Raw genomic sequence first — 26,257 nt, 5'->3', positions numbered from 1 at the left:
ATATATTAAGGGTACTATATACACTGCTCAAAAGAATTAAAGCAACACTTTTTAAGTGGCAAGGGAGGTTATTAATCAGTTTCCGCTGCTTTGGTCTTAATGAAATTAACAACAGGTGCACTAAAGGGGCAACAATGAGGTGACCCCAAAACAGGGATGGTTTTACAGGTGGAGCCCACTGACATTTTTCCTGATTGTGTTTCACTATTTTTGCATTTGGCTAGGGCCAGTGTCACTACTGGTAGCATGAGGTGATACCTGGACCCTACAGAGGTTGAACAGGCAGTTCAACTCCTCTATAATGCCACATCAATACATGCCATTGCCAGAAGGTTTGCTGTGTCTCCCAGCACAGTCTCAAGAGCATAGAGGTGATTCCAGGACACAGGCAGTTAGTCTAGGAGAGCTGGACAGGGCCTTAGAAGGTCCTCAACCCATCAGCAGGACCGGTATCTGCTCCTTTGTGCAAGGAGGAACAGGATGAGTCCTCTAGTGGGCCCTATGCACCATGAAGCTTGACTGGCATTTGTCACAGAACACCAGAATTGGCAGGTTCCCCACTGGTGCCTGTGCTTTTCACAGATGAGAGCAGGTTCACGTGAAAGGGTCTGGAGAAGCCGTGGAGAACGTTATGCTGCCTGCAACATCTTTCAGCATGACCGATTTGGTGGTTGGTCAGTGATGGTCTGGGGAGGTATACCCATGGAGGGACACACAGACCTCTACGGGTTAGACAGCGCTGCCCTGACTGCCATTAGGTATTCAAATCCTTGGACATATTGTCAGACCATACACTGGTGCAGTGGGTCCTGGGTTCCACCTGGTGCACGAAAATGCCTGACCTCATGACGAGAGTATGCAGGTGGTTCCTGGAGGATGAAGGAATTGATTCCATTGATTGGCCCCCAGGCTTACCTGTCCTAAATCCAATAGAACAACTCTGGGACATTATGTTTCCAGGTTGTACCTCAGACAGTCCAGGAGGTCAGTGATGCCCCTGGTCCAGATATGGGAGGTACAGGACTTTGTCAGGCATGCATACAAACACGTGGGGGCCATACAAACTACCAAGTACCAGTTTGAGTGGCAGCAATGCAACTACAGTCAAATAGACAACCCTGACGCGTTTTTTCTGGTGTCTTTAAATTCAGCCCTCTGTAGGTCGATCATTTTTATTTTCATCACACGATGTAGCATCATTTCATTCCAAATACATTACCCAGTCCATATCAGTATAGATATCCAGCATGATGATGATATGATGTGTTTTCAAAGTGTTCTTTTAATTTGAGCAGTGTTTATCAACAGCTTAGGTAACTTACAGTTAATTGAAAAGCCAACCTAAGTTTCTTAGGTAGAGTTAAGTGGAAAAAACAAAGGTATAAGTGGTGTAGGGTGAATAGACATATTGACATTATTGAAAATAATGACAAACATAATGATACTGAGCAGTACTGAGATACAGAGAAAATTTGTGTTTTTCTTTTAGTTGTGGAGGAAGCTCAGCAGCAGTGCTAAGAAATGCTGATGTTATAGGCACCAATGACCACCAGTAGCATAGCAGCAGCCGTAACCATCTCGTGCTGTGGGTGCAGCGGTCTCTGGATGAGGGAGTTAGATCCCAATTGTCTCAAACAGGAGGTGAGAGGAGTTGTTCAGGATGTCTTACAGTTTGGTCAACATCGTCCTCTCACCTACCTGTTCCACTGATTCCAGAAGACAGCCTCATAGACAATGGTTGAAATATTTAATATTCTGTGATAGCATCTCTCAGGGAAATATCAATTAAGCATTTGTTAACAGACATTAATATCATATACAGCTTGTCTGCATCGAGATCCACGTCATCATGGGAAAGCAAATTGAAACCTAAATAAAACAAGATGGACAACCCTTTGGTACAAAGTCCCAAGACATGAGCGTGCATTTGAGTGAATCATCTCTAACTTTTCAATCATCTCTTCCTTTTTGATCAAGCTTATAGTTAGGGCTGGACTGAACCATCCCTTAGTTATGCTGCTATAGGCCTAGGCTGCTGGGGGACGATGCACCAAACACATGTCCTCCTTCTTTCTTCTCTCTCCTCTCTCGCATCCTCCACTTTCTTTCCTCTGGCACAGAGCTCTTGCCCTCTAATTTCCTATCTAGCCTACTACTAGTCATGCAGTTCTGTGCTATTACTGTATAGAATGTTAACTGCTGTGTGTCCCTCCCCTCCCCTCCCCTCCCCTCCCCTCCTCCTCCATCTGAGTATCTCTGGCCTGGAGTTGTGTGTTTCCTGTGGAGCTACATACTACATCTGTTGTCGTGGTCTCATCAACCTGTCCAGTCTTCATGGAATCCTGCAGTTATCCACTCCTACCTGAATTTTTCAACCTGCCTATGATTCTTCTTACATTTTCAAACTGTCATGTAACATCATCAGTTTGTATCATCAGATTCCACATGTACGCTTTAGTCAGATATGTGTATCTATGACAGATGTATGTTTCTCCTGCTGTTCTCTTCTCTCTTTCTTCTGTCTGTACCCGGCTGGCCTTAGGCAGATGGGTCCCTCCATATGAGCTGGGTTCTGCTCAAGGTTTCTTCCTGTTAAAAGGGAGTTTTTCCTTGCCACTGTCGCCCTTCAGGCTTGCTCTGGGGGTTTCAGGCTGGGTTTTGTAAAGCGTCTTGAGATGATTTGTATTGTTATTGATGCTATATAAATAAAATTGAATTGAACTGATTTGAACTGAATTAAATACATTCAGGAAAAACACAGGTAACATCACTTGTGCCAGCACAGCCAGCAGTCATGCAATACCCTGAAACTGAAGCAGCTAGATGGAATCCAGCACTATCAAATTTTCAACAAGCAACTGTGTGTTATTGGGATATAATTTGCAGAACCTTGACAAAAAGCATATTACGGTAACAGTACACCATCTTATTTGTTCTAATCAGTCTGCAGTGGTTTTGGAAATAGAATGTAAACCAACCATGTCCTGTCAACAAAAGCTACTGACAATCTGGTCAGCTGACAAAGGCTTATAAGGGACAAAGATGCATGTAGTTATGTAGTTGAGAAAAGTCTCAAAAGAAAAGGTAGACACTTTTAACTCGTTTAAGACCTTATATATTATTCAGATACGATGTAGTTATTTTGATGAACAGATAAAATGATAAAATGATCAAGTGAGCTGATGATTGACAGCAGTAAAACACCATGGCAACCGCTACGTCAACCTCATTCCCAACCGCCATGCTCCTTGGGAAATTTGGACCGTGCCACTTGCCGTAGAAATGTTATCGCTGTTGTAGTTACATGTTTTCAAAGAGACCTTTCTGTCCGATCAGAGGACAGCTTGTCGTTTACTTTACAATGTTGTCAGAGTAGTTAGTCGGCAGCTGTCATCGTGACTGGAGGATGGACAGGCGTGGTAAGTGTGTGTAGAGTGACGCTTATTCAAGAGATCAGTCAGTGAGGTTTTGCAGCATGTTTGCTAACTGTTAGCTGCACGGTTAGGAGACATCTCTCCGCGCTGAAGACAGCTGGCAAATGTTGACTGACGACAGGTTCTGTTGCAACAACTGACACAGGAAGCTACTGCTTGCTCGGCTACAGCATTTCTCTGACTTTTCTTCCCCTTACAATAAACTCGACAATCTCCAGTCACTATGTGCAACACTAATAATGAAGCATTGAAGGAGAAACATTGGTTAACATCAGAACACCAACGACAAAAAAATATTGATTAAAGTATTTAAAATCAGATCTGTCAGAATTTACATGTTGTCTCTGTTCCTGCATGGGTTTTCTCCGGGAGCTCTCTCATAGTCCAAAGACATGCACGTTGGTTTTCAATAATAAATTATGAGTGTGAATCTTTGCCAATGACAGCTGGAAATTGCTGCGATAGGCTCCAGCCCCCTGCAACCCTTTGGGAGAAGCGGTTACAGATAATGAATGCATGAATGAATAGCAAAATATGCCAAAAAGTGTCCGTTTTGGGGCCCCTTTATCATTTTTGAACAGGGCCCCAAACAGTCCCGTGGTTTGACTGTCCTGACAGTGTGCCCCTGGTCCTACGTGGGGTCCTACGTCTGGGGGCCCCTGGTTCTACGTCATATGACGTGACAAGTTTCCATGATGGACAGAAACTTTGTCTATTGAATGAATTTACTTTAGTCAATACTTTGTGAGAAAAGACACTTTTTGACACACATCTAAAGAGTTATATTCTGATATTCTCATTGATGTTTTGTGGCATGTAAATGCATATATTTATTTAGCGTCCATTTAAACAATTAATTTGGCATCTCTGATCAGAATGATTTTAGTCAGATTGGATACCGTGTCAACATAGTGCTGAGTGCTCACAGTTCCTCAATCAGCTCACCTTCCACTCTCCTAATTAATTCCCTTGGTGCAAACTCTTACTCACTTCCTATTTTGTTTCATTGAACCTCCCTTGGATGTCTAGTTCCTGTGTATGTATTTCTGTCTGTCTGATTGTTGAATTTAAACCAGCTTTTTGTTTCTTTAGCCTCCCTCCTGTTTCATACTTTTGGCTCCCCTCTGGTCTAAACTCTGTCAGAGCAGCTTACACTTCCTGATCTGCTAATAATACTGCTGTTATGTCAGTGCAACAAAGTTACAAACACTGATTTAACAGAATAGGGAAAGTGGCCCAGGGCATCAGGGTGGCTATTGGACTTGACACGTGGTGAAGCCTGTGTTGTTCTATCTGAGGTCGTGGGGTGTTTTTGCATCCTCAGCTCAGATGACTGTCTGGCGTCTCTCTTGTCACACACCACTCACCACATTTCTCTTTTTTTTTAACATTGCAGAAAGCTTGCTCTGCGTAAAGATAAAACTGAAAGCCTGGATTTTTTTAGGTTTGCCCACAACTTCTAAGCAGGAGGTCATACTCTGTCCATGTGACTGTGATTCAAGCTTGTGCAGTACTTTTGATCAGTTACACTTGAGCATTTTCTCTCCATTTGTTGTATTTAACTATTATTCTTACTATTTTTGTTTGATATTATTCTCTGTTTTAATGAATATATTTAAATTGCCTGTTGAGCACTTGTAACAAAGACAATACAGAGCATTTTTTTCCCACAGGGAAGTTTTATGTTATTGATGAGAAGCTCTCCTCACTTCCAAATTTAGTTGGCCCCTTGAACAGGGTTCGCGATTGATATCTGCTACAATAATGTGTATCTTGCAGAAGCCTAGAATTCCTGTGGGTGTAGAGTCAGTCTTCTGAGAGAGAGCATGTGAATGAATTGGTTACTCGAAACCAGCTGGAATTCAACACCACATTAGCCATTATGTAGCTGCTATGTGCCACACAGCAAACCATCAGTATTGACTAGAAACTCTAAATCTAAAGAAGCTGGTTTGGTATGGCCTAATTAGGAAAAAGCATGTGATTTGGCAATCTAACTGAGCTGTGCTGAACTTCCTCATGGTTTTATTAGCACATAAAGAGATGACTCAGTTCTTTCTGCTTTTTGTGTCAGTATAGATGGGGCTATGCTTGTAAAACAAGTTATTCCGGCACAGGACACAAGTTCTGCTTGCGTACACTCACTTGCCAATTCATTAGGTACACTCGTGTAAACTAATGCATTCTAACATAACAGCCAAATCTTGCCTTCATGAAAGGGTATTCAGCATAAAAAATAAAATAACAGGTTCATAGTACATGATTCTATTATTTTGACAACCCCATTTAGTCAGTTGGTCAGGCTAAATAATAGTTTTGTGCTTAATGAAAGTCAGTTTAACAGCAGCACAAACCACATCATCTGAAATGATCATACAGTTAAATTACAAAAGGAATGTAATTTGGCAGATTTATATGAAGATTTTGGCATCTGATTACTCAAAGCTCAGTTACAGAATTAGACTTTAAAAAATCTACAAATTTACATTGTTTAAAGTATTAAATGGTAGTCTTTTCATTCTTGATAGAACATTCGCCAACATGCAACTTGCATATCTGGCAAGCTGTACTCTCTGCATCCTCCAAAAATGAATCTCTCCATGAATGAATGAATGAATGAATTACCACACCGTTCCAGCATGAACATTATAACAGTCATGAAGCTAAGAATTAGTGCAGGGCTGTTATATTAGAATGCATTTCTTTTCACTGGTGTACCTAATGTTTTGGGAAGGGAGTGTACATTGATAACCTTTCCAGCCGACCCAATCTCATATAATGTAGAACATGTAATTTGATGTTTAACAGTTTAAATGTTGATTTAAACTGTTGATTTTTAAATATTTGGTGCTTTAAATAGACTGTATGGAGATTAACAATTATCAGACATTTACTGATTATATCAAATTAAGCCAAAATTTGAAATTACTGTCTATCTTCCTATTGGGTTTTGGTGTTGTCATAATTTGTGATGATGTGATGATTATTTCCCGTGGTAGGGTTTGCAGTTATGTAAGGAAATAGAAGGGTTGTTAAATGCCGATAGTCTGATGCCTCTGAGGACACGGTAATGTTGTGTGGGTTTAATCGCCAGTGGTAGCTGTGGAGGACCGTGTCCCAGATTTTCCTCCAAAGCTGGTTGACAGGTCAGGTATCAAGGGCTCGAGGCGGCGCACGGGCGAGAACAGGAGCCGCAGCAAGGTAGCGTTCATTTAAATATACCGACTAAAAAAATGAGGAAAACATACATTTAATGCTCACGGCGTCGAGTTGACGGTAAGCTCAGTTTCTTCCTCGAAGGTGTTTTTAACCTTCAGAAAGCTGGATTTGTGTCGATAGCCTATTCTTTAAATCTTTGGAAGCGGAAGTGAGCATCTGTTCAAACGATACTTTACTGCATTTACGGCGTTTTTGTTTTTTGTGTTTTTTTAGTTCCCTTCGTTATTGTATATTCTATTATATCGACTTTACTGGTTTATAGCAGACATGCAATAATACTTTATTAGGCATTTTAGTTCCTGCCTTAGCTTTAAAAGTTAATGTTTATGTGGGAGCTCAAAGTGTTGCGGCGATACTGAGGTGCGTTTAGGGACCTTTTTATTGCGAATGGTGACAGTTGATTTTCACTGTCTTGCATATTTTCTTAGAGTTTGACTGTGTTTGTGTTGATGTTTTTTTTTACTGTGTCGACCTTTAAAGGACGAATAGTTGCAAGTCAATGAATGAAAATGAGTGGACATGTACAGCGTTTAACCATACTAAACCAGACTTGTCACTGCAGTGGTGTAAAGTATAGGCTACCTTCCTCACACTTTACATACAAAACGATGCTGCTGTATTTTCCACCACTTAGTTAATTAAAATAATATGATTTAATATATTGCCTCCAAAAACGTTCTTGCAGTTTGCAGCTAGAACCAGACAGGAGCTCAGCGTGTGTTTGGTTAAAGTGTTGACTTTGAAGGTGTGCTGTGATACGTGGCTCGGTTCATTGCCACTACATTAAAACCACCCGCCTTATATTATGGTATGCATGGTCTCAGGCACTAAATTAGCAGTAGGACTCAAGGTCTCCGTGAAAAAAATTGACGAGAGCATCACAATGCCTCCACCAGCTTGCCTTTTTAACCATAGCGTATCCTGCTGTCAGCTCTTCTACCTTATTGTATACGGAATAAAAATGAAATAATATCTATTACATGTTGTATCGTTCTTACATTTCCATTGTCAGCCCTCTTACTGGTCGATGGGAGTCAGCTTCACAGCCCTGTACAGCATTCTGATGACCTATCATATCCAGCATTAAGATTTCCAATAGTTTGTGCCACAGTTACTCTTCTATGGGATTTAGCCACACAGGCCAGCTACTTTTGGTAGTTTACTCACTGAAACTGGGAACACCTCACAAGACCTGGCCTTTTGGAGATGCTTTGACCCTGTCATCTAGCTGTCACAATTTAGCCCTTATCAAAGTCAGGATGCCTTGTGACAACTGCCTAATATAGCCCACTCCTCGAGAGGTGTCATTGTCACAAAATAATCAACGTTGTTCACTTATGTTTTTAATGTAGTTTCTTTGTGATCTGTGTACAGGCAGTGTGGTGGACCTGCAGAGCGGACTCCCCTCACCCAGTCCACGAGACCCCTGGCTCTGCCCTGACTCACACATGGTAAGACCCTTCTCAGTGTTTCTGCTGGACTGACGCTGTCCACCAGCGTGGCAAATGATTTGTTTGTTGTAGCAACAGCAAGTACGATGTAGAAGAAGAAGAAGAGGAATGACAACAAACAGGAGCCAGATAGCCAGGTAGCTTTCTTGATGTGGTGAGTGGCACCTGTCACCTGCAGATGTACTTGGTTTCTGTATCCTTACCATATATATATATATATAGATAGATAGAGAGGAACCAGTGGTTTTGGTTATTTGGTTTCAGTATCACAGCTGAAGGCAAATCTAATCCCACTGTCACGTTGGGTTTTTGACAGCAGCTCTTTATCATGTAATGTAGCGACTGGTGAGATTTATAAAAATGAGGTTCTGTTTGAATGTGGAAACAAACCTGTTTATCTCTTTGCCCCACCAGGATGTTCAGGGGTATAAGTGGGTGCGCTGGCGGATGTGGTTGTGTCGTCTGGCTACCGTGCTGTCCTTGGGTCTCCTCCTGATTGTGTTTCACTGGCGTCCGCGGCTTGCTGTCCTCGCCCGCTGCTGCTCCTGTCCTTTGGCTTTGGCGGACGTTCTGCTGCTAAGAGTGAGAAAATGAATCAATTGCTAGTCAGAATTTAAATCACCCTGACACGGGGACTTTTCACTGACAATGGATTTCTCTTGAAATTGCAAGGATTGTGACTGAGCTTCCTATTCCTATATTCCACATACGCATTTCATGACCTATGAAAGTTAGAGTGCTGTATTTAGGCTGATTAGATGAATCAGTCACATCTATTATAATACTCATCTATAATAAAACTCAGACTTTCTCGATATTACTTTTTAATTATGGTTATCCTCAAAAGAAGTGTCCATTGAGCCCTTTTCCAAATTACAAGAAATGAATGACAGAAATCATTTAATGGCTTGTTTTGCATCGCCAGTTTCTGGCTAGTATATGATGATCAGCTATAACATTATGACCACCTTCTCAATATTGTCTAGGTCTCCCTTGTGCCTCCAAAACAGTTGTGACTCATCAGAGTCAAAATTGGGTCAAAATTTCCCTGCAGAACATCGAATTGTTGGTAGATGGTCAATAGCCCTATTCGCACGGGACTAATTTTACCTGGGTAATTTCTAATAATACCGGATGTTGTCTGTAATCTTAATCCCTTGTGAATCGCCCAAGTCCGTCATTTGTAAAGTTAAAATTATACCACAAATTACCTACCTTATTTCTGGTTACACAGAGGTCCTCTGATAATACTAATTCAGTGCAAATAGGCATCTGTGTGATTTATCCCATATCCTATGCGAAAGCGCCACATGAATCACAGGACGTCTCCAGGTAAAACTAATCCCGTGCCAATAGGGCTAATGCTATTCACTTCACCTGTCAGTGGTCATAATGTTATGCTTGATAGGTGTATATTATTCACGCTTCCCATGATTCACATATTTCTAGTTGGAAGTGTGAATTATCAATTAAATAACTGTTTAATAATTAATATTCGTGATCACACTTTGACCCACTTTCCAGCAATGACGGATGTATTTACATGGTATTTTTTATTCAGGACAGTTTTGGCAAGCAGCATGTGGTGGAGGTCCTCACAGAGGAGATGGAGGAAGGCAGGTGAGCTCCGTGTCTCTGTACTCTCACAGTGTATCTTTTAGTCAATGCTATTCACATACCTGAAACAATTTTCACAAGCAAACTTGGGCCAGTGTTTCCTGTTTTACATGTGTAGCAGACAAAATGAGATCTGTGTCAGATGCATACCAAAGCATTTTTCCCACTACAACCTACTCCGTTCAAGCAGACATTACACAGACTTTGTACTAGAGAGGTGCCAAGTTAAAATATCTAGGTCTGGCCAGACTGATGTGGACATTTGCGTTCTCACGTACAGATCTTCCAATGGATTTCTAGGAAAGTTGCAGTGCATGTGTTGCAACAGCTTTAGACAAGAAAAAGGGATGGCTGTATGTTTTCGGCTCTACTTAGTTGGTTGTTTTCTTCCAGCTTGGAGTTGCTGGGGCAGCAGGAGGATACTGACTGGGGAGATACAGTTAAGATGTACAAGGATGAGGTAAGGAAGGGGTGAGTTTTTTGTTTTTGAAGAATAATGTGCTGAGTGATATTCCTTGCAGGCCTGAAAGTGACATTTACTGTGTTACAGAAAACGCTGCTGCGCTACTACATGTTTGAAGGGCTGCGTTACGTCTGGCTGGACAGGAAAGGAGCTTTCTGTCGTGTTAGGTACAGAAACAGCAAAACTTGAAAGCAGTGAGATTTAGCTAGACCAATGAGAGGTTTGGTTAATTGTTATATTAAAAATATTTTTAAACTCTTTCATCTTTAGCGTCCTCAACGAGGACTGGACTTGCAGGGACCTGTATGGCTTCCAGAACGGCCTGAGTCCCCTGGAGCAGAGCTTGAGGTAGGAAAGGTTGTATACATGAAGAAGTAAACAGATTATTTAATCTCAGAGGAAACTGGTCATTCATCACATGAATTCTTTCAGGAGACGCATGTATGGGACCAACCTTATTGACGTGCCTGTAAAGCCTTACACAAAGCTGCTGTATGAGGAGGTGAGATGGCAGATCACATTTATATTCATTTTCTTCCATAGTAAATTATTAAGCATTAAATAGTTTTTCTCTTTTGCTCTGCTTTTTAGGTCCTCAACCCATTCTATGTGTTCCAGATTTTCAGCATCATCCTGTGGACCATTGATAACTACTTTATTTACGCCTTATGTATATTTATTATCTCGGTTATCTCCATCATTATCTCACTTTATGAGACCCGCAAGGTGAGCCTCTAGTGGGTTATATTATCGAGTTACTGTTAGTTTGGTTTGTCTGTGGATATGGATGACAGTAAGAGGACAAAAACTTTATTTGACCTCACTCCACAGCAAAGCATCACTCTACGCGACATGGCTCGGTTGGTCACAGACGTCACAATACGTAGGAACTCAGGAGGTGAGTTTTTGTTGATGTTTTCTGATATGAATCTGTGCAGATTTTTAATGGGTTGATATTTGAGGATAATCTAGACTTGAGTTCTTAAATAGTTGCCATTTTAAGGTGGTAGAGGTATGGAGGACAAAGCTATAAATACATTTATATAAGAAATGTAAAAAGAAAAGATAGAAATAAGTAACTTTTGGAAAGTTAGTTCATGGAATTAAGCCATTAAAATAAATAATTAGAAATAATAGAGCAAATGAAAACATAAATATCAATTTCTCACATTTTATGAATTAATAAATACATACAAACCTTGCGATAGACTGGCAACCTGTCCAGGGTGTACCCCGCCTCTCGCCCTATAGCAGCTGGGATAGGCTCCAGCCTCCCGTGACCCTTCACAGTACAAGCGGTTACAGAACATACATATAGTTATTTATTTTTTCTGAAATATACAACAAAGACAGATGTTGAAAGTAAAGGTACCGTGTGGAGTTTCTGTTAAGAAGTTGTGCTAGGGAGAAGTGTTTGCAAACTGGTCATTACAGTTGCAAAAATAACAGGGAAGAAACAGACTGCAAGCAAGTAGAAAACTTGTTCTTCACAACTCTGACAAAGTCAGCTTTACAAATGTTTTCTGAAGAAGGACGTGAAGGACACACAAGTAAGCAACACTGAATGTGAACAAGAAAAAAAAAACTCCACCAGAGCTGTCTGTGTGAAAATGTTGCTTGGCAACAACCACAGGTGAGACATACAGACCTAGTGCATATAGAGAGTAATTTAGGACTGAGGATTGGGGTCTTGTGAGTGGATAGTAAGTGGAAAATAAGATGAGTACCATGGAAGATTATAATTAATAAATAAGTATGCCAGTAAAGTCAAGTAAATCCAGACTGCTTCAGTCAGATCATTCTGCATTAAACCCCAAACTCTCCACATGGACAATCACTCTTGGGTGTTTGTTTTCTCAGAGGAGGAACATGTGAGTTCTGTGGAATTGGTCCCCGGCGACTGTCTGATCATCCCTCAGGAAGGTCTGCTGCTGCCCTGTGATGCTGCCCTACTGGCTGGGGAGTGTCTCGTCAATGAGAGCATGCTCACAGGTAAACAACAGACGAGCACTAACCAGAAAGAGGATTTGTCTAACAACACTTTTTAATAGTTTGAAAGTTGCTGCAGTTTTTATTTATGATTGCATTTTCAACGCTCTTCAAAGCCTGGATTATGTCCAGATCAGTTCATTAACAAGTTCTTGTTAATTCTGTGTCTAGGTGAAAGTGTCCCAGTGCTGAAGACCCCACTGCCAGCTGGTGACACGAAATACAGCTCAGAGACTGAACGCAGACACACCCTTTTCTGTGGTACCCATATCATTCAAGCCAAAGGTGGGAACCCGGGAGGCGGCGGTGCTCTTGCAGTGGTCACAAGCACTGGTGAGCAGACAAACTGATGATGTGGCTTTTAGTGACATAGCAATTAATATATATGTATGTTAAAGGTACTTAGTGGAGTTTTTCACCACGTGAGACAATGTTTTGATGGGTGGGTCACCAAATAAGGATATAAAGATGGCAAAAGATTCAGAAAATTGGCTTTGTAATTGTATACAAGTCAAGGAATGCATTCAACATCTTTGTAAGTCACTGTTAAGACTAGAAAACTTCACCAGGCAACTTGAAGTGGTTTGTAAATTCCTACTTTGAGGCAAAATCGGTCACAGATCCATTTGTGTGGACAAACCTTTGTGTTAGCTCATGTTGATTGTCTATGTCATAATGGTTGTGCTGTGTGTCTCTTATTCACAGGGTTTTTTACAGCTAAAGGTAACCTGGTCAGCTCCATTTTGTACCCTCAGCCAATCAACTTCCGCTTTTACCAAGATGCTGGAAAGTTCCTGCTCATCCTAGGTTGTGTTGGTAAGAGCTCTTAACAGTGGCCACATTTACTTTCAAGACTGTAGAGTGAAGCTAAAGGTGTCTTAATGTTCAAGTTAACTACTCATATTATACACTTTATTCCTTTTTTGACTAATAATCTTTTTCATTCTGCAGCTTTCCTTGGCTCCATTTACATTTTTGTGGTCCTCTATAGATCAAATGTAAGTGCAAACTACAATCAAAATATTTTCTGGCCTGTCTTTACTAAATGAATTAATGAAAGTGCTGTCAGTGACCTATGGCTGGTCTGTGTCCAGGCGACCTGGACGCAGTTGATTATTAGGAGCCTGGATATTGTGACCATCGCAGTTCCTCCCGCCCTGCCTGCTGCCATTACCACAGGCACTATCTATGCCCAGCGCAGACTGAAGAGCCAGGGTATCTTCTGCATTAGTCCCCCACGCATCAACATCTGCAGCAAGGTCTCAGTCTTCTGTTTTGACAAGGTGAGGGAGGAATCTGTTAACAGGCATTTACTGTTTATGGAGAGAAGAGTTATGACTGATTGACACATTGGTGGTGAATCAGTGTACCTCTACATTTGGTTTCCCAGACAGGAACTCTGACAGAGGAGGGTCTGGATGTGTGGGGAGTAATGGAGGGGGGGCCTGCTGGATTCTCAGAGCTGGTCCCAGACCCCAGACTCCTGCCCGCAGGGCCCATGCTGTCTGGACTGGCCTGCTGTCACACTGTCATTATGCTGCAAGGTCAGCCACTTGGAGACCCTTTGGAGCTCAAGATGATGGAGTCCACTGGTTGGGTATGAACCTTATTTTATTCAATTAAAAGAACTTGAATGTGCATTATATGATCTTATTTTCAATATTAGTATCAATGTTCAGTTTTATAGTGATTCTACCTTACTTACTGTACGTACCTCTCTGGCATTCAGTGAAGTTCTCATATGTTAACACACTAAATGCCACAGATACATTTTGCCCAGTGTCACGACAATAAAATGTAAATAATTTTCAACAATATTTCCTATTGTTTTCACATTGAGCTGGAAGGATTATAAAGTACTCTGATAATAAATGTTTTTTCTTATTTCAAGTAAAGTAAGGGCTGCATTTTAAAACAAAACACTTTAGTTTTTCTGTAACTCCATTCCCCTCTTAACAGTCTCATTCATTTATTCTAAACACTCTCAACACATCTTCAGAAATTAACACCTTTAATGCCTCATTATCTATTTATTTTCCATTTTAAATTAGATAATAAAGAGCTTATCAGATTGCACAGATTATATGGCTGAGTAGCACGATAACAGATGAATGCATACAAATGGGTGGAGAGTTTCCTGGGCCACTAAACCAGTTCTGTAAAGGTTAGACAGGCTGTGCTGATTGAAATGCACTGCCACAGTTTTATAATATGTTTCTGATTAGTCCAGGTCCAGGTAATTTGATGTCTGATGATTTGATGACTTCGGTCCTCCTTTTAGTGATCTTGGTTCTAACCTGTGATGCAGCGGTACACAAAAATATAAGTAAAATAGTCTTCAGTAGTGGCCATCACCTATCTACAGTGTGAGCACAGGTAACAGGTAATGTTATTGTAAAATTTGAAAGAAGGCCTTTTAATTTGAATAAAATTAGGATTTAAAAGTTTCCTCCTTATTAACACTGTTGCTGATAGTACCACTTATAATAATGTTGTTTTTAATTAGCATTTTTATGTTGTTTTAAATTTTTTAGGCTCTCCAGGAGCCAGATGGAGATGAGAATGTGCTGAATGCTGAGTTTGGAGGCCACAGGGTTTTGGCTGTAATGAGACCACCTACTCAAAGAAATGTGAGTGTCTCTATAGCACTCAGACGGCTTGATCAATGGGCCTTATTAAAGTGACAACCCCATAATGACTGTAATACTGTTGTTCTTTTTCTATTAGCCTAACTTAGACCTAATTCCAAAGCCCCATGTGATTTAAGCAATGACACTGTAGGAACTCATCCGCTAATGTACATATAGATGAAGACCTCTGGATACACAAACCTCTGTGTTACTCTTTTTAGTGTGATCTTGCCTTGTTTATTGTGTCTCCACTATGTTCCTTGGATAATTTTAAAAATAGTGAACTTTAAAATTTAAAACATTATAAACTGGCTGTCTGTCTGGAGTTATGCATTTGTTCTTCTCTTTCATTTTCCTCTCAGTCCACAAGCGAGGCAGTGGCCATTGTTAAGAGGTTTCCCTTCTCCTCGGCCCTGCAGAGGATGAGTGTGGTAACGGCGGCCTACGGGGGACACTCAGCTATCGCCTTCATCAAAGGAGCCCCAGAGATGGTGGCAAGCCTCTGTCGTGCAGAAACAGGTTTGTTCAGAGACTTGATATTAGTCATAACTACTGCTCACTGAGATTTCTACAGGCAAATTAAGGTGAACCATTTTATTACAGTACTGCAGTACATCCTCTGTTTCCACAAATTCATCTATGTTTGCAGTGCCGGCACAGTTCTCCAGCAAACTGCGTGACTTCTCCAGTGAAGGCCTCAGGGTTCTTGCACTCGCCTATAAACCAATAGATGTGAACTCTGACTTGAGGACCATTGAACGGTGAGTATAGTCTGTACTTCTAGCTTCTTTCTGAGACTAAAACTTCTCGCAAACTTAATTAGCTCTTTGTGTCTGTCCACAGAGGGGAAGTAGAGAAAGACATGCAGTTCCTTGGCTTGCTGATGATGAAGAACCTGGTGAAGCCTGAAAGTCCAGAGGTTATTAATATCCTGAGTGTGGCACATATTCGTAGCATTATGGTCACAGGTGAGATATATTTTGGACCCACTACAGCCTAAGTGCTTTGTTCAATTTCTCTTTCTTTACTATAAATGTGTAAAGCTGTGGCAACGTGCACGTTTTACTTCATTTCCTGCCCTTAACATTTACACCTTGCTTTTAGATAAAACACAACAGTAGAGATTATTACACACTCTGCCATGTCAATTGTCTTCTCCACACAGGGGACAACATTTTAACCGCAGTCAATGTAGCAAAAACCTGTGGGATGGTGGGATCTGATGAGAAGGTGATTTTCGTCAGTGCTACCCCCCACACTGCCCAGTCTCTGCCCATCCTACGCTTCAGCCTGGAAGACGGAGAGCCCATTGCCACCCAAAACTCCACTGAGGTCATCACTCGGGTTTGTATTTCTTACTGCACATACATTACTGCTGTACTAAAACGAATCATAGTTCTGCTGAGGAGGATCTGAGGACTCATTTACTAACAAAAGCAGTTTTGACTGTAACAATAATTGTGCTGCTCTTTAACGAATATTAGACGGGATGACCTTTGTGGTGTAAGATGAAGTCAGAAACGCAGTCCTGCTTGTGGACTTGAAAGAGTCACTATTTTTACATACACAGAATATTCAGGTTTTTGCCAAAAAAAGACAATATTCCTACCAAGCTGTTTACATGGCTGACAAAAAGAATATTCAATCACAATTCCCATTACATGTCAGTTTCTGATCATTTTTTTAAAATACCAATTTATCAAAATACCAGTTGATATTCAAGTCTTTCATATTCTGTAGCCGTGTTCGTACTTCCAGTCAGAAATGTGGGTTTATTTTAATAAATTAAACAAAAAGGCAAAAGTCAGACTATGGTGAGCTTCAGTATCAAGAGTGGTGACTCCTGCAAGCCTGGTCAGCCATTCCTTTTATCCAGTTAACGCAGTCAGGCCCATGCACCACCCACAGACACTTGCAATTTCAGTGGGGGTGCAGAGGGACAAAACAATAAATCATTTGGATGTGAAGAGGAAACAAGAGCTGTGAGATAAATATTTTGATGATAAGGGAAGCATCGTCATAGAGTCCCAGATGAGGGTAGTAGATACCTGGGTCTAGGTGCTGGTGGTGGAGCAGACTGACAATGATGGAGACCTCAAGTGAGACCCCCTACACAACCAAGAGGAGGGCTGAACGACAGGCCGTCTGAAAGGCAGGGTGACAAAATTGCATTTAACTAAAAGTACGGTGAAAAATAATAAAATAATTAAGTGATTTTGACAGGGTGGGAAAGCTGAAGTGATGAAGCAAATGGAGCAGCAGAAAAGGCCCAGATGGACAGTACAGGGTTAGAGACAGAACATGTGAACAGATATGTTATATTATATTATATTATAATCTTTATTTAATAATATGAGTGGCCATCACGGTGGCATAAAAGTGCAGTCATGGCTGGATGAGTTTCAGTTGATGTTTTTCCCTCTCCTCTCAGGGTCTGTATCAGAGTGGTTTTGGCTATCACTTGGCTATTAATGGCAAGTCCTTTGCTGCCCTCTGTGACTGCTTCCCTGAGTATCTTCCAAAGGTAATTTAAGCTGTGTAATCCCAGCAGCAATATTCTGATAACAGAGCCCATTAATGCACCAGTGACTTGTCATGCTGTCGCTGCAGGTATTGATGCGAGCCACAGTATTTGCACGCATGGCCCCCGACCAGAAAACCCAGCTGGTGAAGGAGCTGCAGAAACTAAAGTGAGTTCAGTTCGTACTTCAGACTAAAAACAAAAGGGGGAAAACGGTGAAGAAAGAAATTGGGGAAATAAAACTCTTCAACCTCCGGGATCCTCTGAGTGTGTATTCTGAAATTAGACGGTTTGTATTACTTGAGCTTAAACACTCTGCTGCAGAATTTTGAAAGCCAAACCTTTGAAAGCTGATAATTAAACACGGATGGACAACACTTGCTCCTGGCTTTAACCAATTAATGATGAAACCATGCTTCTATTTCTGCAGCTACCGAGTGGGAATGTGTGGGGACGGAGCCAATGACTGTGGCGCCCTGAGAGCTGCTGATGTTGGCGTTTCCCTGTCTGAAGCTGAGGCTTCAGTTGCCTCCCCTTTCACTTCCAGGACAGAGAACATCAGCTGTGTGCCACTGCTTATCAGGTAAGAACGGAGGAGGCATTAAAACCTAGACACTGAAAGAGCAGGACAAATATGGATGTATCTGAAACAAAGGTAAAACAAAGGCAAATGGATTTCAATGTCAAATTAATTCTTCAGTTCTTTGACTGCTCCTCAAATGTAGTTCAAGAACTGCAAAAGCCACTTGGATGAGTGGTGAAACGTCTTCAAGAAGCTTCCAGTGTTTGTGGTAGTCTCTGCCAAGGAAAGAAAAATAACCTGTTTTTCTTCTGTATCTGTGCAGAGAGGGCCGATGTTCTTTGGTCACCTCTTTCAGTCTCTTCAGATACATGGCACTGTACAGCCTTATTCAGTTCAGCTCAGTCATCATTCTCTACACAGTGAGTACAAGCCAGGGAGATCATCATCTCACCATTTCTATTAAAGTGGCCATCTTTCTCTGTTCAGTCTGATGATTATGAACATTTTTTTATGGACAACTAAGCTACTGTAACCAAGCAATTTCCCTTGTGGATCAATAAAGTTTATCTAAGTCTTATCTAAGTCTTTTCCGCCATATCCTTGTGCTATTTAAGGTATAAAAAAAAATATATATATATATTTACATGTCAATCCTATAAGGCCAGTTTTCCAATCATTAACATATGTTTTATGCACCCATGTGCACATGCATCTCTTGGACCATGTGTCTGTTTCATTTTATGTTTAAATGTAAAGAAGTATCTTATTTTATATTTTTTAAATCTGAGCTCTTTTGCACCTCATTTTAAAATTTATGATTTCATAAAGTCAAGATTGCAGGCTGAATGTTGTGGGTGACATTCCCCTACAACTGTGCTTTCCTTACTGTAAGAAATCAAAATGTCTGCCAAGAAAAATGTCTTTCACATTCAGTACAAGCTTGCAACTCCAACAAACCACTTCCTATAGAACATTTTCCTGATATGTGTTCAGGTGAGCACGAGCATTGGAGACCTGCAGTTCCTGTATTTTGATCTTTTCCTTGTGACTCTGCTCGCCATCGTGATGGGGAAGGGAGGCCCCAGTAATGAGCTGTACCCCCGCAGACCTCCAGCCAGTCTCCTGGCCCTCCCCGTCCTGGGCAGCCTCTTTATTCACACCTGTATGATCATACTGGGCCAGGTGGCTGCGCTCCTCATCACCACCTCACAGGACTGGTCAGTAAAAAGACACAACTTCAGAGAGTGTATATTTTCCATCAGAAACATTTTATATTACATTATACACCAATCAGGCATAACATTATGACCACCTTCCCAATATTGTGTAGGCCTCCCTTACACCTCCAAAACAGTTGTGCCTCATCAGAGAATGGACATGGTCCTTCTGAGGGTGTCCTGTGCTGTCTGGCAACAGAATGTTGTTAGTGGGGGCCTTTGGGTCCTATGGGTTGAGGGGAGGGGCCTCTGTGGATCATCCCACAGATACTTGATCAGTTTGGGATCTAGTGAATTTGGAGGCCAGGTCAACACCTTGTGCTGTTCTTCATGTTTTTTTAGTTGTTCCTAAAGCGTTTTAGTGTGTGTGTCTGTGTCAGGCTGCATCCTGCTGGGGATGGCTGCTGCCATCAAGGAGTGTCATTGCTATGGGGTGGGGGTGCCTGGTCTGGTCTAGGTGGGTGGTACATGTCTAAGTAACATCCACATGAATGCCAGGTCTAAAAGTTTCCCAGCAGAACATTGAATTGTCACAAGAAGGTCAATGTTATTTACTTCTGTCAGTGGTTTTAATGTTGTGGCTGATCAGTGTGCATATATAATACCCAATATCTTCTACTGTAAATCTATCTAGAATTAATCCGTGTGTGTTTTTTAGGTATGTTCCACTCAATTCGACAGTGTGTGGACCAGCTAATCTTCCCAACATGGAAGACACCAGTGTGTTTGACATGTCAGGTTTCCAGTACATCATCATGGCTGTGGTGGTCACCAAGAGTTACCCCCATAAAAAACCTCTCTACCACAATGGTGAGTCATCAGAAAACTTAAAGCTGGAAGAATGGCTATATTTAAGATTACCAGGTTGGAGCCACATTTTCAGCGTTGCTTTGTTCATTCTTTCTAACACTTGTTTTAATAACACTTGTTGTGTTACCCGTTTCTGTCCCTTCTGGAAACTCATCGCCTCAAATGAGGATTACGACATGTGGACCAAACATGAGCGGAAATTAATTTTTCCCCCTCTTTCCTTCCAGTGGTGTTCGTCTGTGTGCTGGTCATCCATTTTGCTGTGATGTTCTGGCTGGTGTTCTATCCCGGGCCTATCTTTAGCAATGTCCTCAAACTATACAGGATCCCTGATATAAATTATAAAATGCTGCTCGTTGCACTGGCTGCTCTCAACTTCCTCATTTGTTTCTTTGTGGAGGTAAGTGATGATATGACACTATTGGTCCACTTTAACACGAATCATTAGCTCCAACACCTACAAGATGGCATACGTTGCAGTGGTGGCTCTAAAAAGTTTGTAATCTCATTTGTGAAGAGAGGCAGCGCTCTTACCACAACATTACTACTGAAGCTGACAAATATGTACTGATTGCATATACTGATGCACAATAGATGACCAGTGTTGTGTTTCATGTGTTGTTCATAAATTGTTGTCCTGTATTAGAAGGGGAAAAAAAACTCATTTTCATCTTTTCTGTTAAGGTGGTATGTTTCTAAAAGTAACATTTTGAACTGTTATTTTCCAGTTGCTGATAGACTTGGGGATTTTGAACTGTCTTCGACTGTTGCGTGGGAGGCGCCAATCCAAGAAGCAGTACAAGCAACTGAACGCCGCTCTGTCTGACCCCAGATCATGGCCGCCCCTTAATCAAACGCTGTCCCCCACAGATCACACAGTCATCTGCTGCAGCTAGCATCTGCCTAACCCTCTGCTGGACACCACCCATCACCCAAGCCAAACTATGCTATGGATGTATGAGCCACATCCACAACTTGACCAACAATGCAATGTTTACCCGTAGTAATGAAAACTATTTATGTATCTTTTGTGTTTTGGAAGACGCTAATTTTCTATCAGATTACTTTTTTTATTTAATGAATATGCATAAACACTTTTTTGGAAATCATTTTATTAAATCAGTATTTACAGGCAGTTATTGTTTGCACTCGGAGTTCAGCTTAAACCCATCTGTCTCCTGCTCTGCCACTGCATTTCCTTACCAGAACTGTGAGTTTACCCTCCAGATACTTTCAATGATAAGATCAATAACTAGAAAGTAAAGATGTGATACAGGAGGCACAAGCTGAATTCAACACTTACAAGAACCATTTTGTACTGGTGATGTTGCTCTACTGAATATGGCTTTGAGATCTCCTCAGTTTGAACAAATAAAAAGGTGAAAGACTTTTAACATCTATTGGGCACAATGTTCCAGAAAAGCCACAAAGCTCCTCTCTGGTTCACATCTAGCTGTGTCTAAATTATAGCAGTGGATCATCAGTTACTGAACAATCACATGGGGAGTGATTTTTGGATCCCATTGTGACCATGATGCTGACAGTCCAGACAAAACAAACAAAAACACATGACGTTCATTCATCTCTTGACATCATTTCAGTTACATGTCAATCCACAGAGCACTCTACGCGCCAACCCAAGCTTAAATACGGACATCAGCTGTTTGAGGAATCAAACCCGCTGGAAAAATACAATCTTAGTTCATTTCATTCATTCAGTCTCGTTCACATGCACCTGAGTTCCTACATGCTGCACTTCAGAGGAGGATGTGGAGATACAACAGAGAGGTTTGTGAAGTACAGCAGTAAATTTATCCCACCATCTCACCCTCCTTTGAGTTGCTGCCAACACCACCTTCAAACAATAACATTTTGAAATCATTTTAAAAGGGCTTTTGGTTCATTTCAATTAAAAATATTGCTGACATCGCTGCCATCCTATAAAAAAGGGGAAAAGCTACTTAAAAATGGACTTATATCCACTTTATCATTTGCCTCGTTGCTTTTAAAAAGAAATGAAGTGACAATCCAAGGAAGACAGCTGAAAAGATTAATTAAAAAACAAAAAACAAACCGTAAACAGAACTCGTCAGATATACAAGTTGACACACGGGACCCCTTCCGCCAGTTTAAGAACAACAAACAACAAATGGCAATTTCCATATTAGGGATGCGCTGATAATTCAAAACATATGAACCATTTACCACCAACAATGATGTCATGGCATATGTTCATCAAAACTGCTAATGTTTGATTTTAAAAATCTCATTATTAAATACTGTTTAACTGAACAGATTTGTGGTGGTGCATGGATGATAAAACGAAGTACTTGTATCTGTATTTGTTAGATATCAGAGCATCCCTAGCAATAATAACGACAAGCAAAAAACAAAAAGAAAAAAATTTAGAGAGCCGACATTTAAAAAAAAAAAAAAATTTAAAAACATGAAAGGTGATGTTTGTTATTGCTGAGAAAAAGTTGCTGCACAAGTACCAGCTCATCTCATTTTGATATGGCCCCCTCATTTCTCCTCCTCTCTGAGCCATCCTTTGTTCCAAGTCTTTACTTCTGCCCTTTCGGCATCCTCAGATGGAGCCACTGGGGGCCGACGGAGGACAGAGATGGAGGTGCGGGGTGTCTCTTAAAGGGGATCATCACAGTGAGTCCAGAGGATGTCCATAATCACAGTGCCTAGTCCTAACTGGAGTGGGGAGAGAAGAGAGCTCATTTCAATTTGACTTCCTCCTGGAGTTCCCCACTGCCCGTAAGGTCCACACGAGTGCGAGTGGGAAGAGGTGGGCATTGGTGCGGTTGTTCTCACACCTGATATCTGGGAACTGAAGGAGGGAAGTTTCAAGAATACAGTACTTGCTTTGCTGCAGGTGGCCTCTGACCTCTCTCTCTCTGTCTCCCCCCTTGATGGCTGGGTGGCCCTAATGGCCCACTTATCTGTGCTGTCGGAACCCGTGGGTGCCATCTGGGCCGGCTGGCTGTCGGACAGTGTGATTGTTTGATCGGGTCTCCTCTGAAGGCATTGTAGAGTTATTGCGCCCTGGCCTGGCAGAAAAAAAAGAGGAAATAGAAACAAATTAATTAAAAACTGTACACAACGCGTTGTTTTCAGTGGATGCCTTTCTCTTGAGCTGGATCTCGGCCTCACAAAAGACATGTTTTGCATATGATTTTAGTCATAGTGGTCAATCGAGTCAAATTTTTAAGCATCTGGTGGAAACTTGGTGGGAGTAATTACCCACAGGTGGTTCTAAATAGAAATCTGGAAGCCCCCACCTGTCAGTAAGGACTGAGTGGGATCTTAAATGAGTGATGAAACATCTTAAACAACATGTCTGTGAAAGTTCTCATTCATCCAGGCCATGATAATCTATAACCAAGAAAAAACAAAAGCCAGCTGGAATTTTGCTGCGCATTCAATTGGCTTCTTCAGTTTTCAAAAAGAAGTGCAGCTTCCTTCTACTCAAGGACTTTGGTTACAGTCACCCAAAGTGTACCTTATGTAAACATATAAAATTTTAAGCAAGATGATTTTAACTTCTTGTATTACTGTGGACACAGTTCACAGCCATTTAAATCTGTGTGAACTGAGCTTTTTGTTAGTCAGTAAATTAACCTGAAGTTGATCGAGCTATGCAAAGTTACACTGGAGAGCTTCCTGTGACAACTGTTGGTTTCCACCTCTATCGAAACCAAATCAAGACAGCAGTTAGACAAAGAAACATGCTGCTGCCAGATTTCTTATGTAAAATGAAACCAAAAGTGAGAGGATGAGTAAGAGTAAGCAGAATGAGAGGACAGCAACACTCTTATCAACCCAGACACTATGTGTATTCTGAAAAGTCCTCCAGGATTCCTCTAGTAGTCTCATTTTTAACAGCTAATTAGCCATACTTAATGGTTATTCATAATGCAAACAAATGTTTTGCTGCCATCAGAGTGCAGGTCAACACTTGTAAAGATGTGCAGACAAAAAAAGTAAAATGTAGTCTTCAGTGCAGCAAGCACTAAAGCAACTACCAAGTAGTAGAGTAAGCTCCTCAACTGTCAATATTTGGTGATTGTTACCTGTCAGTGTTGGGCTTGTCCTGAGGTGTCTCCTCTGGGCAGGCACTGCCCAGTATTCTCTTCCTGGCCTCAGCATACTCTGCTTCTCTCTGGGCCAGGGACTTGACCTGCGGCGTGGGCCTGTTCTGATTCAAGGGCGATCCCAGTGAGCCGTTACTGGCAGGCCGCTTCAAAATACGTATTTGGGGTGGGGGGGCTGCTGGTAAGGAGTCATCCTGTATCACCATGGTTGTCCTCAACGGAGAACGTGACTCCCTGGAAGCAAAAGAACAAGACGAAGCCCATGCAAAATTACTGGTATGACAGACAAGAGGCCACTACACTGAAACAAGTGATGGAGGGAATGCCTACTTAAGTACTTGCTTAGGTGATGCATTTCCCTGCTTACAATCAAAGCTTCTTATTTTCCTGCACTGTAAGTATCTGTTCTACTCTCCAGTACATCTTACTTTTCATAGATTGAACTGCACTAATTCTAACCTGTATGATGGATCCAAAATCACTTGTTGCGCTCCATGTACTTATGCCTTCAAGCAACATAGGTTTCTAAAGGAAGCAAAGTAAGCATGGAGCATTTTTCTTTAACCTTTTAAGTCCTTACTTCTCTTTCTGGCTGATCCGTAGCTTCTCTTCTAACCGCTTTTCCATTTCCTGTGTGGAAAATAGCACAAACAAGTTTTCAGGTAAACAAACATCATGGTCAGATGGATTTGGGACAGGCTACAGCAGGTACTGAGTGGGAGAGTGGATGGAAATGCAGGATTCAATTACGAGCTATTTATACTTGTGTAGAACAGCTGCCAAGTCATAACACAGTGTGCATTCAGCCAGCTAACATTAGCCGACTGATGTTACCAGAGAAGATTTTGAGTATAAGGTTAGCTGAAGTGCTGACTAACTGACTAACCACGGTTAGGTGTGAGTTCAACCTGACAAGCCGCTAACGCTGTGACCAGCGTCTTCCTGGAGCCGCGTTCTTGACGTCACCAGCTAGCGTGACGACAGCTAGCTAACACTAACATTAGCCAGCTAACATTACAGGGTAGCTATGCTAATATTAGCCCAGCGTTTCCAACTAACCAGCTTAGCAACACAACTAGCTCACAACTCAGACACTAGTTGACAACATGGCCGAAACTGTTGTCGAACAAACACCCGGCCTTTTAAACTAATGGAAATCCACCAAGTTAGTTCAGCAAGCTAACATTAAGCCCACTTTAACCCAGGCTCCGTAAAAAATATAACGACAGTTGAGGTATACATTAATACAAGCGACTAGGTAACCGATCTTAGTTGTTATCGTTTTCGCTTCATGGGCTATTCCTCCCAAGGAACAGACCGTGTTTCGCATGTAATTTTCCATAAATAAGTTAATAGATTTGTTTAAAAAAGGTGTTGAATGTGAGGCTAGAATTGGACATGGAGTATGCTTTGGTTGTCTTCGGCAAGATGCGCACATGTGCCGATAAGTAAACAAACATAAAACAGACATATTTTCTATAGAAACCATGCTAACTTAGCACTGCGTTAGCTAACCTCAACGTTAGCATTACAACTGAACTCTTACTCCGCGGGTTTAGCTCGCGTTATTTAGCCATACTCCATATCTGGTCGTAGTTAGATTACACGTATATTTAAATGTTATTTAGAGCGGAATAACGTTGGCACGACTAATATCTTTCGGCTACTTAAGTCCACGTTAAGCCGGACTCGCTTGGTAGCTAAAGCTATTTGACTGCAGTTTGCCAAGTTTCTTGAAGCTAACGTTAGCTTTAGCCACATTGTTGGCCCATGGGAGTCGTTAACAATTAGCTGCGTTATGAGCACTTATAAAAGCTAGCTAGTAGAGCAAAACAATCACACAAAATAATGACCGTCTTTAAAAGAAAGTATATTGGGTGTTTCATTATTTACCCCACTATCGCTAGCTTCCTCCCAACTTTCAGCGACCTCCTCATCCATGTTTCATTTTGCTCAGACACGCTGTGGAGCTGGCCGTGGCTCCTCCGGATCCGCCTCTCGGCTGTCTGCAGGCTGTGACATCACTCTGACGGGCTTCCCCGGAGCCTGAGAGCACCCCTCCCACGGAGCTGACAGAAACAAGCCACGACTGCACACAACACGATAAAACACAATCAAAACAGAGGCAAGTATTTTAGAAGTATAATAGGAAATGTGTTCAACAGAGGTGTACTGGGATCACTTCCTTGTTTGCTGAGACCCTCACTATCTGTTTCAAAAAGTATCCAAAATGTGGTAATTATGACATTTTGCTCATCTTTTTTTAAAGTTCTTATGATT

At 41.5% G+C, this 26,257-nt stretch overlaps 2 protein-coding genes across 5 annotated transcripts; one reads left to right on the top strand and one right to left on the bottom strand.

Annotated features, from left to right (window-relative positions):
• Positions 1-3,202: 3,202 nt before the first annotated feature.
• Positions 3,203-20,775, top strand: atp13a2 (ATPase cation transporting 13A2). Of its 3 annotated transcripts, none has more exons than XM_084552865.1 (29): positions 3,203-3,419; positions 8,028-8,104; positions 8,519-8,686; positions 9,666-9,724; positions 10,115-10,181; positions 10,272-10,351; positions 10,455-10,532; positions 10,617-10,686; positions 10,776-10,910; positions 11,016-11,082; positions 12,045-12,176; positions 12,345-12,506; positions 12,891-12,989; positions 13,125-13,171; positions 13,268-13,456; positions 13,564-13,770; positions 14,708-14,803; positions 15,166-15,322; positions 15,453-15,564; positions 15,647-15,771; positions 15,969-16,147; positions 17,235-17,327; positions 17,414-17,493; positions 17,755-17,907; positions 18,170-18,266; positions 18,841-19,064; positions 19,723-19,874; positions 20,102-20,274; positions 20,603-20,775. In XM_084552865.1, exons 1-29 carry the CDS (start codon positions 3,407-3,409, stop codon positions 20,768-20,770), a joined length of 3,459 nt encoding a protein of 1,152 aa, XP_084408991.1. In that variant the 5' UTR covers positions 3,203-3,406; the 3' UTR covers positions 20,771-20,775. The 3 variants fall into 3 exon arrangements, with proteins under 3 accessions (XP_084408991.1, XP_084408990.1, XP_084408992.1); XM_084552864.1 differs by having other exon boundaries at positions 12,879-12,989; XM_084552866.1 differs by lacking the exon at positions 3,203-3,419 and adding an exon at positions 5,954-6,635 and having other exon boundaries at positions 12,879-12,989.
• Positions 20,776-20,797: 22 nt separating this feature from the next.
• szrd1 (SUZ RNA binding domain containing 1) lies at positions 20,798-26,031 on the bottom strand. 2 transcript variants are annotated; one of them, XM_084552867.1, is made up of 4 exons: positions 25,871-26,022; positions 24,558-24,607; positions 23,957-24,211; positions 20,826-22,933 (listed from the first exon to the last, which is right to left on the bottom strand). In XM_084552867.1, the coding sequence occupies exons 1-4, from the start codon at positions 25,916-25,918 to the stop codon at positions 22,822-22,824; spliced, it is 465 nt and encodes a 154-aa protein (XP_084408993.1). In that variant the 5' UTR covers positions 25,919-26,022; the 3' UTR covers positions 20,826-22,821. The 2 variants fall into 2 exon arrangements, with proteins under 2 accessions (XP_084408994.1, XP_084408993.1); XM_084552868.1 differs by lacking the exon at positions 24,558-24,607 and having other exon boundaries at positions 20,798-22,933; positions 25,871-26,031.
• Positions 26,032-26,257: the final 226 nt, after the last annotated feature.

Source organism: Chelon labrosus, assembly GCF_963514085.1.
Source record: "Chelon labrosus genome assembly, chromosome: 10".
Taxonomy (NCBI): domain Eukaryota; kingdom Metazoa; phylum Chordata; class Actinopteri; order Mugiliformes; family Mugilidae; genus Chelon; species Chelon labrosus.
This window is presented reverse-complemented; position numbering and strand designations above follow the sequence as displayed.